Here is a 17,759-nt window from a genome sequence, read left to right on the forward strand (position 1 = left end):
AAATACCTCATATTTGCACTATGAAAGCACAGTGCTTCAGTACATGCACAAAGTCACATTCCACTGTTGTTAAGTAATGTTTGGCAGTAAAAGGTGACACAATCAGGATCAAAGGTCAGGTCAAAAACAAGCTTAAAATCAGAGCGAGCAGAAGAAACAGGACAAACGAGAACGTCCTTATTTATCAACTAAATTGGTATGTGCGTCAAGTAGCATTACGGCTGTGGATGCACATTCATGTAAGTAAATTACAGCACCATGAATATGGATGATGTGGATGATTGCTGAATTGAATTTATGCCAGCAGTTAAATCAATGTCAATGAGGACGTAGATGTTTTAGACTTTTTGATTAGCATTTAGGAAGTCAGGCTCCTGATATTCACCATGAATGCTGAGATTTTACGCTTCTAAATCACAAGTCACACTCAGATTACACCTTCAAAGAGGAGAGGAGTAGAAGAAATGTAATTTGTTACAGCATGGATGTAATGAATGAACTAGAGAAAGCTGTGAGCCAGTGGTCTCCCTGACACACAATAAAATTAATGTGACACTGTCAGGAAACTATAAATGTAAATCTATAGCAGTGACGTGCATGGCTGACACTGAGGCTGAATAGCTGCGGTGGTTTTGTGTACATACTTTAGTCTCCTCAGTCGGCTTACTTAATAAGATTTGCTCTCTTGCCAGTGTGTGCTTCAATCTTTTTTTTTTTTTTATCCAAAGGTTGATTCAGCCTCTTTTAATAACTCTCATACTCTAAGAACTACAAGTCCAACAGAGAGGGAAGGAAGCAGAGATGCTTAAATGTGTTTCCATTTGAAGGGCTAATGGATGAAGTGCTTGTAACCAACAGAGTGGAGTGTTGTGCTGGACGATGGTTATTACAGAAACAGGGAAATCTGGAGGACAGATGTGTACAGGCAGAAACACAGACACTCTGAGTAGGTCTCTGATGTTTACCTTGGTTATCTCCAATTTACCAGGCATGTGTCTGCCTGTACACATTTCCCCTCAAAGAGCCTGCATATTACTGACAATAAAAAAACACTCATGTATGCAATGTTGACATATTTATGCACAGTATATATATGAATGTGGAGATGGTGGACGCAATGAAGGCTACACCTATACAATCTAATAAAATCTAAAAAAATCCAACTGGGCAGTAAAATCCTTCCTTTGTGAAGCTTAAAATGTCATGTTTTTTTGTTTTTTTTTGTCTTGGCATTTTAAGCTGCATTTCCCGCATTTTAATGGATTATTTCAAGTGTTCCTGTGATTTCATCTCGAAAAACAAACCCATGAACACAAGACTTTTTACTTTTTCAGATATTCTCTGAGTGCTCCGTCTATACAATCACCCATATTCAGTTCTCACATCATCTGCAACTACAGGCATATCAAATCCCAACCAGTTGGAGACAGTATTTCCTTATAAAGGAAAAGCCTGCGAGGGATAGCTTGATATAGCTGTGCCTCCCTCACTAAGTAGAAACATCAAACATGGGTTTTCGGTCTTCTTATAATGAGCTGTCTTCAGCTGTCAAGTGGTGGCGGGTGCTTGTAACCAGCTTTCCATGCAATGAAAAACTGACTGCCGTTTCTGCCTTCAGAAAAAGCAGGCCATTTGAATAATGTGGAGCAACAGTAAATAGCATTCAGCCTGCAGCCTAAAACCACAATGTACTGTATCTCTACAGAATTAGCTACTGTACTTTGATGCGATCTACTGACGGCACACAGAGAAGCAAAACCACGAAAAATTCCAGCTCAGTCCATTCGAAACAAAAATAACGCACTGAATGTTCTGCTGTTGATGTATGAGTCAAATAGCAATACTTCAAGTAATTCAATAGCACACCAGAGCGTGCACACAGCAACAGCAAATCTTAAAAACACACAGCCATTCCCTCCATATCAATCAGCTGAATGACATGGTGCCTTGTTTGAGTGTCAACAGATCCTGTTTGGGGACTTGTTTGGCTTGAGAGCAAAACACAACAGGTGAGAGCAATTCAGCAGCTGTCAACACAGTCCAGAATATAATCAGTCTATGAACAGAGCCGCAGTTCTAAAAACAGGCTACATCCATTAGCTTTCCCATTTACAGTTTTTTTTTCTTCACCAGCCCGCTTTACTTTTTACTGCTGTGTGATACAGCACATGCGGCCAGGAAGTTGAGCACTGGCTTATGGTTTGCATAAGTCATGATATTTGATTGAGAAATGTTTGAGCAAATGCTGTAGAATTAAGAAATGTGCTGTGTTTCTATGTAAGGGGTTTCTGAGAACTTGCCAAGCCAGTCAGTTATTGAGAAATAATCATAACAACAGTGTTGCATCAGCCTGATTTGACGCGATAAAATAAAGAAACGGAAGAATAGTAAGAAACAGAACAAACTACTGCACCCATTATGTGACCTTTCATTTTTGTATAATCTGTCCGTCATTCAATTAATGTTTTTGATTAAAGACTCAGAAAATAGTGAAAAATGTATGCAATTCTTCTTGTCCACACAGCGGTCCAAAACACATGGATATTCAATACGTAGTCAGATAAAGTGGAGAGAGCAGCAAGTATTTCAAAGTAAATGTTTGGCTTTTTGATGGAGTTCACACAAATCTATGACTCAATTAGTATACTTACAGAAAATTAATCTGCAACCATTTTGATATTTAATAAATCACTGAAGTCAAAGGTCTCTGGTTGTGACTTGGATTATATTCTTATATTTTATTAAACAATCAATGAATCTAGAAAATAAAAGGCAGACTGATTGATAATCAGAAAAGTGACAGTTTTTGCTTAATAAATGACTCAAACAATTTATCTCTTACTAATATTGTTGTTTATTAATTTTCTGTCAAATGAATTAAATCGACTCATTGTCTCAGTTCTGGACACAACTGTACCGAGATTAATCATCGCAGTGGTATTCATCAGCATCGCAGGGGTCTTCGACTCTCTATTTGGATTTTGGGGTTTCAAAGATGTGCTTTAGAAACTTGGGGCCTTGCTCTTCTGTAAATGCCGCCCGTCCTCACTGTGCTGTCATTTCGAGTTAGGCTGCTTATAGTTTAGCAAAGCAGCAGACACAGCCAGCAGGCCACTTGATAATATAGGTCAGAGGACTGCAAGCCCACAGCCAAGAGGTGACACTCCACATCAGCAACATACCAAACAGCCGGGTGTCATTTCAGTGACACTTCCTACTGCAATGCATTTAGAGCATTTATACAATCCGAATCCTACACTAAATGTCTTAATGTGTTACCATAATGTTACCTTGGGTATGTCAATAAACGCCTATACTCTCTAACTGCTCATTTTATGATTGAGTTAAAATGCAAGGTATCACATTAGCAGCTGAATGTTACATTCTGTCTCCGTTCTTCTATCAATAATTCATGTTATTACTGCAGTAGCATGATATCTCCAAAAACATTACTGGGTGAATTTATTGCTATGACTGCACATAATGGACTCAAAGTGGGGGAAAAAAACACAGACTTCTGCTGTGAAACTGTAGATAACTCTGTTCCAGCAACCCAAGACTGCAGCAACCTCATTGAAATTAAACTCGCTAAAATCCATATCATTCAATTTATATGGATGCAGCAGTGTACTGGTGGCAAAACAGAACATACGGGACATTCCTAATTCTATATTCGGTGATCCAATTAGAAACAATGCACCCTGAAATATTCCATATCACTCCGAACAATTCCCTGCGAGAAATCCACGCCACTGTGCACGAACAGTGAGGCAGACATTCCTGACTGTCAGCGTTCTGGGGAGGAGCGTCTCATCGCTCGGACAGGACTTTCAGCTTGGGAGTCAAGGGGTGCACGCTCCCAGTGGGGTGGTGTCTTTCTATAGTGTGGGTACACACATTGACACACACACACACACACACACATGCAGAGCTCCTGTCATGCTGGGAAGGTTTCAGCCTGCTGCCTCAGAGAGGTCAGCGCTGGAATTCCTCAGGCCAAAGGAGATTAGTAATTGAGTAATGGACATGGTGACATGGACAATGAGGAGGCAGAGAGGAGGAGAAGAAGAGAGACAGAAGGAGAGAGAGAGAGAGAGAGAGAGAGAGAGAGAGAGAACGAGGGTATGAAACACAATATGAGTTCATTATCTATCTCCCCTCCCCATGACTGACCTTGGCTTCAGTGTCCCAAAACAAACTTATCTGGGAATTAAACAGGAGCTCTGGGGAGTAAGCCAGGGACAATTGAATTAGAATATATTTTTTTGAGACCGCCTCAAGACTAGAAAGAGTTCAAGGCACACCATGTAAAAGGTGAGAATTATTGTACATAATGTTCTGGCACTTAATGCACAAAGTTTATTCATATGCATAAAAGTTGCTGTAATATCTGCAGGTTGCTGAACTCATCTTTTATTCACTGATTCCATTAAGAGATTGGTCTTACATGAGCTGGGGTGATGTATGAACTTAGCATTCTTGCGCAGTTATAATAACAGAGAAAAATAGCGAGATAACAGGAGTTTTCAAAGCCTCTCTGAAAGTGGGTGAGGCATCCATCATGTAAGGTGACACCACAAAAAAGCTGCGTCAGCTCCCTTGAATCACTGCAGCTTTGTACTCTTGCATTTTAGCAAATGCACACACTTCACACACACACACACACAAACACACAGACTAAATGCATGATGGTTCCACATGCTCCATCTAAGAAACCACAGTTAAGAATGAAGAATATCGGCTGGAGTATTAAGCAAGAGCTTCTCATCTGTGGCTACATTCTCCTCAAAGGTAATAATAACGATCCACTGTAGCCGGGGGTGCTGGAGTCATGCATCAAGGCAAATGTTTGCCTGTTCAAGTGGTTAGTCAATGACAAAGTGGAAAGCACCGAGCTAAAGAGCACCAAAAGTCTCTTGTGTGTTGACAAACTGAGCACCGCTGTAACATATCATTACTAAGGCTGAGAAGACACAAAACAGTTTGGTGAAAAGAATCAGAAGATTGTGAAGGACGGGAATGACAACTCCTAAACCAATGGGAAATGTTAGTGGGGTTTTTTTATAGCCTTTGAAGTCCAGGGTATTCCATTTTAAAGGTTTTAAATTACACTATCCTAAAAAGCTGGTAATAATTTACATGCTATTTCAGCAATGGTGAGGAATTCACTGGAGGGCAGTGTTCAGAGTTAATGACTTGTTCTGCGGCAGGAGGAGGCACACATGCGCGCACGCCACAAATGCACACTAACCCCCCCCCTACCCACCCCACCCCCAACTCACCACCACTTCTAAATTCCTGCCATTGTTGTGTGAATGGGGAGATTTGGTATAATGCACAGAGTGGCCAAGACCAGAGAGCAGTATGGATGTTTTAAAAAAGATCACTGTAAAAATGAGCCATATCACATTTACACTCCAGTCATTCAGAACAGCGACCTTATCCATCAAAATGCTAGTCGCATATCTAAGCCACTTACACTTAACTCAACTAGCATCCCAGATGCCTGAATTACCCATTCAGGGTTTTTCCCTTAGGAAAAATCAAAGAAGCAGCAAATGAATACAATCTAATTTCCCTACAAGCTGGCTTTCCAAGCACTGAAACACATGCATGGACTACTGCCATGAACTGAAGAAATGGCTCTGGACGCATGCCAAAGTGTTTTCCACAGCAATCAATACTGGCCTACTGCTGCAGTCCCCAGCCTGTCAGTGTGTGTGTGTGTGTGTGTGTATCTGTGAGTGTGTGTGTGTGTGCCAAAGCCTTGTCAGCTAGAGGGACAGAATAGAGGAGAAGAGAGGTCAGATGAAATCAGAGGTGATGATAATAGCACATTAATATAACATGATCCAGAAATATTCTCCGAGGTTGTGAATTCCCATTAAGAGCTCCTTGCTGTATTCGCAGTAAAGTGGGATATATAGTATAAGATAAGCATAAGCAATTAACCGCCTGAAGCAGAGTATACAATAAGTGGGTGTTGTGTGCGGTGAGCTGTTATCTACAACAGCTCTCTCCTGAAATGTGGAGTCCAAAAACAGAAAGTATTACAGCCGGCAAGCAGTACCAGCAGGAGAGGCAGGCCATTTGGAGTGAGAAAAAATAATGTGTCACTCAATGAGTTTTAAAACACATGTGACTGTTTAGTCGGTGGCAGTTTGCAGGCAGACAAATAGAGCAGAGGCCCCAATAGAGGGTTTGTCATAATGGGTGAGCAACTCGACACAAAGCCTGTTTAAAGAGCAAGCAGAGCTCAACTGGTGGGGGTAAACACTGCTTGTCAGGCTGAGATACAATGAAAAATAGAGCTTTCTCCACATATGGACTTAATAATTAACTCAGTATAAATAGATTAATAAATTTTCTCTGGATCTGTTTATCAACTATTCAGCAAACACAGGCGCCGAGAGTGAGGTTTATTCAATGAATCACTATCTTTATTTCCAGCCAAAGCTGACTGGATTTAAAGCTGGCTGCGTTTTAAAGGAATTGACCTCCAACCCTGTGACAGAAGAAAAACAAGCACAGTAGGTCATGGGTTGGTTCCTCTTGTCACTGCACAGCACAGCAAAACACTGCAAACACAGCGCAGGAGAGGCTGAGAGCAAACAAATACCTAAGAAATAACCAGGAAATTACATCATATCTCAGCACTGAGAACACCAGTGAATCAGTAATCCAATTCTAGTGAGCTAGTTCAATAAAAGGCTGTTCTGATGCCTTGAAAAAGTTGTGCCTTTTGGTATTTGGAGGATATTGGCTTCAGGCTTGAGATAATAGCTATCTACAAGATATGAGTTGTGATCACACAGATAAAAGGAGCGACATGGCACCAGCTGCTTACATGTCAAATGTCACAAAGCGCTTCTGTTTTTTATCGCATGAAAAATATTCCAGAGCAAATCTAACATGATCTAAGAATAAAACGTCATGAGCCCCACTGACACCGAGCTGTGGCTTTGCCCCATGATGCTGTCTGTGCTTGTTTAACGCTAAAATCTTGTGAAAATATCACACTTCCTGAGAGCTGTAAGTTATCGAGTTCATATCTGTATGAGTCACTTGGCTAATTTGAACTCCTGATTTTACAGCTCAGTGTAACGCCAAAGCCATTAATCTATCCTTATATCATACCAGAGCACTGAAGAAAAATTACTGATGTGAGGTTTATAAGCTCAACTTTCCAGTGTACCTAAAAATGAACTCTTCTCTAATGTTTACCTTTTAAAAACAAATAATCTTTTCACACTTGCATCACTCAGGTACAGAGTTTTAACAGCCTGTGAGTTTTAATATCACAGCTCTTTGTGAGGCTGGTTTACCCTTCCTGTTTGTTTTTTAGATTATGGGTTGCGTCTGTAAACGCTCCTCGCTGACTCATGCGGCGCAGATTAGTGTTATAGGGCAAAGTCAGCGAGAATCTGAATGGGCTCAGTGAAGGTCATAAACTGACTTGAAGTTGTCAGGGCAATTTCCACTGTGTAATATACAGTAAGTAGTCTGATTTGCTGAGAGCAGGAGGTTTGACAAGCTTTTTAATTGAGATCGGCCTGCAGGCACCTACATTGCACTTAAACGTATCATCCCCAAATTATATTATTTTACAGTCTGGCCTATTCTATGGTATAATCACAGTGCTACTTCAAAGCAAGAGCATCTGTGTCTGGTGTTTGCAGGACTGTGTGCTGTGATTCAAGTTGCTACATAATTCATGCAGGAAAATTACTTTTATTCCTCTTATGATTTTACTCTGTTATCAAATACACAAACTGCAGCAGATGCTTTTCCTCTGGTGTCATTCCTCTTGTGCTTCACTTAATGTCCCAAATTCTTTGAGAATTTTTTTTGTTTTGTTTTTTTATTTGCACTGGCTGTGCAGTCCTTCTGGTAGATATACCCAATGGACTGGAATGTAAGCACTTTGCAATGCAAATAAGTCTTTGGGAAAGGGGCGGAGTTGACATGTCGTTGCGCAAGTGTGGCCTCGGAATCGGCGATGCATGCACTCAAAGTAATTACTAAATAATTGCAGCGTGTTAAAGGCTAAAGCGAGAGGGCTTCAGGAGATGATACCCGCTCATAGAAGAATTCTGCCACAAAGATGATAGCTTGTCTAAGCGGCAGGCCATAAATAGCCATCTTTCTCATGAAAGGGAAATGTGATAGCCACTCTATTACTCAAGAGGAAAGAATGTAAGTAAACCATCAGCGGAAGAGTCAAGTACAAACACGGCTTTGTCCTTCCCCATAAACAATATAACAGCAGCAGACAATAATTTCCATCCAGCCGCAAGTGATCAAAAGCAGAGAGTAGTAATTAAAGTGCTGTTGTCGCTGGCTGAAGAATATCAGAGGGAAAACAAAACATCATTTGTTTTATAGTCGGTGAGAAAACTCTCAATAATCAGAGTAATGCCTTTTAGTGCAACGATGTAACCGGATCACAAGCGCCACATATGGCCACAGTCAATCATAGCTATTGCTTTTCTGTGCCAACAACGCCTTAATGTAACACAGAGACGTTTCACATTGTTGAGGATGGAAATGTCCACATGGAAAATTATGCAAAGCGTGGAGAGTAGTTAAAACGTGTCAGCGCTGGCTTTGCTCTGCCACGCTTTATTACTCGCTCTGCCTCTTTCAACATCAGGCAGCATTACAAAATATCTAATAACTATCGTACCGACCGATCTGAGCCAGTTTGATCCCATGCATTCATTACCGTTTCGCAATTTCCGCCCATATGTCAGTATTTGACACGCTTTACCAAGAAATGAAATGACAGAGCCTCGGCGCAGGATTCTTGCGGATTTTCCCCTTTATAACACAATTAACCCCATAGAGCGCAGCGGCAGCCTTATTGAGCGCAGCTGGACAAGTGCACATTCAGCAGTTGACACCACAATAGACAAATAGGCTAAAGTAAAACTGGAGAGCAAATACCGCTGTAGGTCAAACCTTTTACTGCTCGGATACATCAATGTCAGTATCAATGCATGCGTTTATGAACGCCTGTGTCACCAGAGACTACACATCCCCTGCCAACACTTAATGCAGTAAAGATGCTGTTTAAGAAAATGCTCGCGAACATGGGAGAACACAGAACAGCGAAAAAAAACAAAACAAACAAAAAAAACAAACACCAGCCACACATAATTATTCATCAGGCGATTAATGGTCCTACCTCTCCGTGAGTGACTGTCCGTCCCTGGGGAGTATCCTCGGGTAGAAAATAAAGTTTGGAGCTTGATAAAAGTTGCTTGCTTGTTCTTTCTTCCCAGAGCAGCTGAAGCTCCGCTATGCAAATAGGATTCTCCGGTTTACATCTGACGAAGAAAAAGTCTCCGAGAGACAGAATCCTCGGTTTGCCGTCCCGATGAAATTTAAAGGCTTTATAGAATATATATGCTCCATGTAAACCGCAAGACGAGCCCACCCACTGTAGAGGAAAAACACAAACGGAGAAATTAATGAATGGCTTAAGAACTAATTTGGTAAACAAATCGTAACTAGGTGGACACAAACATCTCAAACATCCCTGCGTAAATACGCACGGTTGGCAAATATCACAACAGGATCTCTCAGTTTTCTGCACACAATTAGTATCATGTAACTATTTTTAGATGTTCAACATATGACACAGATGTGGTCATACGAAATGCAATATGTCAAAGTTTTGTGGCTCTGGCACATGAGTACGATTTACAGGAGGCGTCGATTAGCGCAATGCGAAAATAAAATAAATCGACGGTTGATAACAAACGTTACCTTCAGTGAGTTCGGCTCCATCTCGACGTTATGAATTGATTAAACTCAACACGCTCTCCAAACTTGCTGGCTTGAATGGATTGCCGAAGGTCCTGCAAGGGACATATTTCTGTAGAGTTTAAAACATCGTGTATAGTCGATAAAGAGTTGTGGAAAAAATGTGTTTTGCAAGCAGATGCCCTGTAAGAAACATTGTTTAAGTCTCTGTATTAATTTAATGCGGTAAATGCGTGACGATGATTTTTTGGCGAATTTATATCCAGTTGAAATCCGCGTTTAGACAAAATATTATCGCATAACTATAAACATATCAAAAAATTTCAGTCATCCGTAAATAGCAGCTGTGTATAAAACGAAAAGATGCCATTTGCGCAAAATTCACTGCCCACAAAAGCTTAATTTGTGCTAATATTCTGTATTTATGGGCTTTTCTACGACTAGGTGTCTTCCAGGACTTCTGTAAAAGACGTTCAGTATGAAAGCACATTTCTCACAGTAATGACACTGAGGCGCTTGCTGTGGATGCCTTCAAGAAACAATGTAACATGAAAGTTAATAGGGTTATCAAATGATTCCTCAAAAGGCAATGTGGGACCCGTGAGGTGCCGGCTTTGGTATGCGTTATGGCTCAGGCGCGCAACGTTGGCTTTAATGCTGAAAATAATGGCCTTTATGTATTTTGGGGCGAGCATGAAAAGACAAAATTGGCCGAGTTAGAAAGCGGGGCGTCACGAGACAGAATTCACGAGGCGGTCCATTATCCAGCTATAAATCATGTTACGACGCTGCGCTGACCTTGTGAAGACAGCGGGATATATGTTTGACACGGGTCACATTTGCACGATCAAAACCTCACATATAATTATGTTGATAAATATTTATCATCACAAACACCGGAGGACTTCAACGGTATTGGGAAACAAATATTGACCCATGAATTATTAATTGTAGCTATGACATTTATACCAGGCTACACAAACTTCACGGTTTCTATTTACGTCTGTGGTCTCATTGTCCTTTCAGTCTCCGCTGGCTGAATGTGTCAGCCGTATTTTATCGGCTGTCTGTAGTTATTCATATAGTGAAAAGTACCCGCTCAGTCCACAGCGCTGTGCTGTTTCTACACCGTCATCCACCCTTTGGCCTGCATTTATTCGCCACTCAGATCACAGAGCATGCAACAGCGACATAGCCCTACTTCTGACACCAGCTATTTCAAGTACAGTATTACGCAATGCGCTTTTTTTCCCGAAATGACGGGCAGAGCATACAAGCGCATTGATTCACATCCAGTAAAGTGTTTTCCTGTCTACCAAAATGACATGTTTTCTTCTTCTGGCTCTACAGCTCTTATGAATGGCTGTCTGGTATTTATCCTAAATATAAACAGGGACTGATGATGAGGAATCAGCGAGGCTCATAATGCTTTCCACCTATTAAATCAATGGGATTCAGCTGATAATGTAATATAAAATAATATGATATCGTATAAAATAATAAAATATAGGATATTTGGAAACAAGACACACATGTGCCCTCAGAGTTTCTCTGCTCTGCCCTCCATTCAAAGAAGCAGCAGAACATAATGTATTAATTCTAAAATAGCTGAGGCAATGTTCTGTGACACTCAGATATTTTAAGTACCAGTTTAGAGCATCGGTTCAGAGTAAAAGGTGGATTACACAGAGGCTCATTGTCTTACATGGGGCTGCAGCAGGGTTGGGATTCCAGCAGTGAATCCAATATAAACCACAGCTCTTAGCGTTATCTTTCCTGATTTCTCTCACAGCCATTTCAGTGGCTGAATCAATGGGGTTGCATTGTTAATGGCAGCCACCACAATGAAGTCCCTGGTTAATCAATGGCACCACTCGAGCTCTTATCTGGCAATTGCAAGTGTTTGCTTGTCAACAGCCAGAGCCCAGCAGTGACTGCAACATTGTGAAGCAGATATTGATTTGAATTGGTATGAATGGAGCTTCACATTGAGAAATCTTTATAGAAAATAAAATTTAAAATAAAAAAAAGTATATGTTGAAAGAGAGAGGGATATTTTGATGACATGATATAAAAATGTTAGGAACATTTTTTTTGAAAGCTGATGCATAATGTACAAGTTGATTTAAAAATCTCTCCTGCTTCTCTTAACATGTCTCTGCAGTAATATTTAATAAAGGACATTAAGAGGACATATTTACATGGTTTCACCTCGCAAATGAACCCGAAATGTTCAAATAATGAATGAATGAACAGAAATGAAAAGAATAAGGGTCCCAAATGTTTTCTGCATTAGTGTAAAGACAAATAAGCAGCTTGAGAGGAAATGTACTATGAGTTATTGTGAACAGTTGAACATCACTTTCAGCCACACTGGTAAGAATTAGATGTGTTATACAGTATATCCATGCTTAAGTGTGGCAGCTCAAATCCCCTTTAGTAAATCTGAAAGTAACCCCCTTTAAGTCCAGCCTGCATGTGGGCTGTGAATCTTACAGGTTTTTCCACTTCAGGCTCAGTTTACGTTCTCTAGCAATTTTTTCCACTTTTGCAAACACTGCTCGCAAGTTAGTGTTTGGGGGCATTTTGCTCAGTGGCTGAGTGAAATCAGATCACTCACTATATGAATATTTTTGTTTCGTTTTCAAAGCAGTGATACAAAACTGCTCTCGCTGCTCTTCTTGTGTTGACTGCTGCAAAGAATCCTGAAAAATCTTCACAAAGGGAGGCACTAAAAAGGCTTTGTTATGGGAAATAAAAGTAAAGAATAAAATAAAAGAAGAAACATGTTTCAGGCAGATACTTGCTTATTTGTTGCCTATAGCAGAAACACACAATGACTGGATAAGTGGTAAAGCGTTACTTATTCTCAGCACAGGTGTTCCACATTCCACATAATGAGACAGCCTCAGCAGGGAGCCACAAAATGTGGTTGGAAAACCACCTCAAAATGGAGAGCTGGGGTTACAGTTTCAGCCACAGCAAAGCAATACAAAAGCGATTAAAATAGCATATTCCGACATAATTGTGACCATATGTTGACATGTCTGAATGATGAACATGAATTCTTGTTAGAATGGCTTCAAAATACAATTAACTATTTAACCACCACAGAGCCACAGGTAGGAAATCAATCAACAGACAGCTGTAGGGATACACTGAAATCAGCACTTTGAGGGGGCCACCCAGAGGAACGCAATAGCAAAGAACTTCATTAAATGTCTTGTTTTGTCCATCCAACCGTGCAAAACGAAAAGATATTTAATGTAAGACAAGGAAAAGAGGCAAATTCTTACATTTTAGAACCTGGAAAAATCAACAGTTTTGTAGTTTTGCTTTTAAAAAGTGACTCAAACCATTATTAAAGTAGATGCTGACTAATTTTCTGTTGGTCGACTAATCCATTAATTGACCAGTTGTTGCAACTAAATATGCAGTGAAATCACAATGAATTGCTAACTTGTCACTGACTTGCATTCAAAGATCATATTCTGAACACACCACAGAAGTTGGTGGAGAGCAAAACTGAGCAAAAAAGAGAGACAATACTGGACAAACAGAGTAAAAAGAATTCTATTTGAAATGTAGTGGAGTAGAAGTAGAACGCAGAAGAAATTAGAAATATTTGTCTTAAGTATAAGTACACTGCTCAAGTCAATGTACTTACTTTCCACTATTTTTCAACAAGGTATCACAACTAAAAATGTGATCTGCTGAAGAGGAGAATATTATTAAAGGGTAAAAACACCTAAAGCCTTCACTTTTACTAAATTAATCATCTAATAAAGTGTTGGAAATAGCCTTAAAAGGGATGTCAGACTTATTCAGCAGCACTGGGCAGTAGGGGAATACATGTACACGGCCAAACATCACTTTTACATACAGTAAAAGCTCTCAAGGTGATATTAGGATCCACATTTCCAATCAAACTGCCAGGCATCCTGATGACTAAAGCAAGAAAGCTTCTGAGAAATTAAGGCAACACACTCTATCTCCTACTCACTTCACATGCACAATTGCATTACTCAGTGGATATCCATCTATCATCAATGGAAAGCCCTGGCACATTAAAAATCCATCAAGTAAATTTGTCCAGGGGAACATGTTTCAATAGTAACTTTACACCTGCGTCTTTGTGCTGCTGTAATCACATGACAATGCCCCCTGTCTGCAGCATGACTTTAGGAAAGGTAACAGGAGATCAGAGTGATGCTGCCGGGCTAATTTTAGCCTCTCAGACTCATTATAACGTGGTGTTACATTTCTCTCCATTCAATCACACATGAGTCCACCTACAGTGGACAACACATGCACAAGAAATCCAATTAGTTCATAGAAAGAATCACCTTTAATTAGGACTTAAGTTCGACATATTCATCTTGAGGCTATTTGAGATCATTTCTGTGTATATTACCAGGTGTCAGCCAATGTACTGTAGGCTGAATATTAACTGACTTAGCTCATAAATATCTGTGATGCAGTGATATCTTCAGAACATCAAAGGAGCTACCGCATGCAGTGAACTGTGTGGATTATTACCATTCACAGCAGAATAGAAAGAACAAAAACATTTCTCTCTTTTTGTTCTTATCTAATATCACACTTGTTTATCAGAGCTACCATACTTCATTATGTTTTATGCATAATTTATGGTTTTTGTGACCCACCTTTTCAATTACAACATTCAGCACCAAGGTCCCTCATTTCAAGCAAACCAATTATCGTGTCCATTCATGGCTGTGGCCATTGATCATACCTAATATCATATATTTATATTTGTGTTAGGCATAGTAATTCATAAGGCAAACACTGGTTGGCCCAACCTGAATGACTACCATGACAATGAACTAATTGCCTGTAAAACACAATTTCACATTCACGGGCCACTATTACTGCTGAATTGTTTGATAATGTCAAGTGAGTCATTTTATTAAACGCTACACAAATGTAATCATGCGGCAGGGCAACGTGAATTCGAGTGTATATAAGTGTTAACATCACTGTGGGTTTTAGGTTATTACCGCCGCAGCAAATGTAAATTTGCCTCATTGATGGAGAGTGCTCAGCTGAATCAGAAATGTGCAAACCACAAACAAAATGGGACACACACACACACACACACACACACACACACACACACACACACACACACACACACACACACACACACACAGAGTCGCATTTTATATCTCCCCATCTGAAACCGGGATTAGAACCATGAATAATGCATTTATGTAAATGTCTGATGGGTATAACTATAAAAGATGAGAGTGATTGAAAAGGCATTTTGTTAGATTGAGTTACAGCTGCCTGTGAGTTATGGATGTTTTCAGTGCAGGGAGTGAGGCAAAAACCACTAAAACTTAAAAAAAAAAAAAAAAAGGAAGAAAAATGCTGTATTTTTGAAGCAAAGAAGTCACAGTGTCACCTCCACATCTGAGGGATACATTAATACAGAACCTGATCTCAGCATTTATGATTTGCTCGGTGCTTTTCAAACATCAGTCAGTTTATTACACCCAGTGGTCAAACTATCATTGACTATGAAGTCACTGAGGACAGTGACCTCAGCCTTTACCATCTGTGTAATGCATCACCACTGCCTAATCTGTCAAACACTGGATTGTTATAAAACAGGCATAAATGTCAGCAGACATCTATAATCAGATTATTCACTGGTGCGTGTCAACCTCCCATCTGGGCTGAGAGTACTGTATTATGAATATGTCAAATAACTGTGTATAGGCAATTACAGTGCAGCCATTTACACAGGCAGTTTTCAAGATTTGTCATAAGATATTCTATTTGAATAACCGCGTCAGTTGAGACATGTGCAATACTCTAGTAATCTGTGTAATCCCTGTGATGTATCTGCAAATCAGGACAAAGCAATCGGGCCATTTAAGAATGGAGACAAAGGATAAGTTGTGAAATATGACTGACAACGGCTGAATTGTTCCATTACAGCAGCGCAGGAGAAAAAATACAGTATTTTATTCAGAGCCCAGAGCCTGTGCACACATATTAAAGAAAAAAAAAAAACCTCTCAGCATTAATAATTTATCTCATTTTATAAGGCAATTTAGCAGTCACTTGAAGTTGCTATGGTGACAGGGGGGTATTTTGAGACAACTAATGACCTATGCAAAACCCACTCACTGTAAACTTCACTCAAGCTAAATGAGATTGCTGTCTGTGCTGTGTGTGATACATGGCTGAGAACTTAATCCCCACGCTATGCTTGGCCTTTTTCTGCACAGGACAAATTAAAGTTGTTAATATCAATGTAAAACATCTGTCGGCTGTTTACTGTACAGGGAATATGAGCCAAGTAGTAAGTAGCAACCAGCACTGCACCGCATAATAGTCTTTTGTTTTGATTGCTAATGCAGAATCCATAACAGTTGTCAGGTTAAGGTCAGAAAAAAATCCAGCGAGCGAAAGGAAAATGAATACTCATGATATGGTTTGACTGTAACTCAGTATGTTTCACACTAAATCCCCTTCAATATCTCTTTATTTTTCGGCTTACGTCAAAGATTCCACATTGGAAAAGCTTTGAAGACTCGCTCTGTTCTGAGGCGAATCATATTTGTCCAATAACTGCTTGGCCTGTTGCAGCTGTCGGGGCTGAGACCGAATGAGTCATGTGTTACCCATTTAAGTCCAATTTCTCCCATGCAAATGCCTGACATGTGTGACTCTGCAGGGCCCTGAGTCAAAACAGTATTTTGGAAACGAGGGGAGAGAATCAAGGCCAGAGCTGTGTGACCATTTAGCCACCTGCTTCCCCCACGACCTGCATTGCTTAAAGAAAGTTTATATTTGAGAAACAGTCTACTTGTGTTGTTTCTGACATGGATTTAAAGCAGGCGCAGCTGCCACAATATTAAATGCATAAACAAAGGAGGAGTGGATTCAGCAGTTTTTCCTTAAAAGGAGCTCCCTTTTGGAAAATATGAGTTATATCCACTGAAATGTGGCAACTGTGCAATGTCGAAACAAAACATTTTTCATTCCTAAAAATAAATTGACACACATGTTGAGCAGTGGCTTCTAATTACCTCTTCAGTCTCTCTTTGTACAGTGAGCTGAGCCTTTTGTCCATTGGCAGAAATGTCAGGTTGACTAATGAATGTGTGACTCTCACAAATGTTTTCCTCTGCTGCTCCTCCTGGAAGCTGTGGTGTTGAGTGCCACCTGTTGGGATGCAGCAGCAATAACAAGGCGTTGGTGACAGTTGTATTACACAGGATTACAAGGGTAATTTACAGCACAACATAATAGCCGAGTTATTAATTAGCCAGTCTTGAGAGAGGCGTAGCTGTTGGTCACAAACTGCTGATAAAGGCTGGACAGTAATTGTAGCTTTCAACTATATAATTTTTTTTTTCCCTTAGCAGGTTGCAGAATAATACAGAATAACTGATATTGCTATTTTAATGCTTGAAACGTCAGTGTTTCTACTTGAATTTTCTTCTCACAGGGGTGAAACAGGGCCTTTAAACAGATGTTCAGCTATGCAACAATTATAATGTCTGAGACCAGTCTAGGCAAGGCAAGGCAAGGTTTATTTATATAGCACCATTCGTACACAAGGTAATTCATAGTAATTCATAGGTAATTCATAGTGCTACATTGAATTACTCCCTGAGTGACTCCAAAAAAAGAAAAAGACATTTAACAACCATGTTTTAACAATATTTATATTATAACAATCTCCATCTCCAACATTACCAAAACAGTTTAGAAATTAAAGTTATCAGAAATTAAATAAATATACTCTATATACATAAAAGTGGCAAAAATATACACAATCACACATAACAACAGCAGAGAATAACAATAACATAAAATAAAAACAATATAATTTTATTATTTTAGAATAATAAAGAAAATAAAAGAATAATATACAAATAAAATATAGAATAAATATTCTGAATAGCACAAATCCTTCATCACACAAATGAAAACACACTAAAGGAAATCTA

General features: G+C 39.7%; 1 protein-coding gene across 1 annotated transcript in view; it reads right to left on the reverse strand.

Moving 5' to 3' along the window:
* arid5b (AT-rich interaction domain 5B) overlaps nucleotides 1–9,831 on the reverse strand; it is a 73,728-nt gene extending 63,897 nt beyond the window's left edge. Inside the window, exons 1-2 of the mRNA XM_041049555.1 lie at nucleotides 9,772–9,831; nucleotides 9,188–9,442 (exon numbers count right to left, since the gene is read on the reverse strand). Of these exons, the coding sequence (XP_040905489.1) occupies nucleotides 9,188–9,442; nucleotides 9,772–9,792 (276 nt within the window). The 5' untranslated portion in view covers nucleotides 9,793–9,831. The remainder of the gene's footprint in view (nucleotides 1–9,187; nucleotides 9,443–9,771) is intronic.
* Nucleotides 9,832–17,759: the final 7,928 nt, after the last annotated feature.

The sequence above is a fragment of the Toxotes jaculatrix genome, chromosome 11 (assembly GCF_017976425.1).
Source record: "Toxotes jaculatrix isolate fToxJac2 chromosome 11, fToxJac2.pri, whole genome shotgun sequence".
In the NCBI taxonomy this organism is placed as follows: Eukaryota; Metazoa; Chordata; class Actinopteri; family Toxotidae; genus Toxotes; species Toxotes jaculatrix.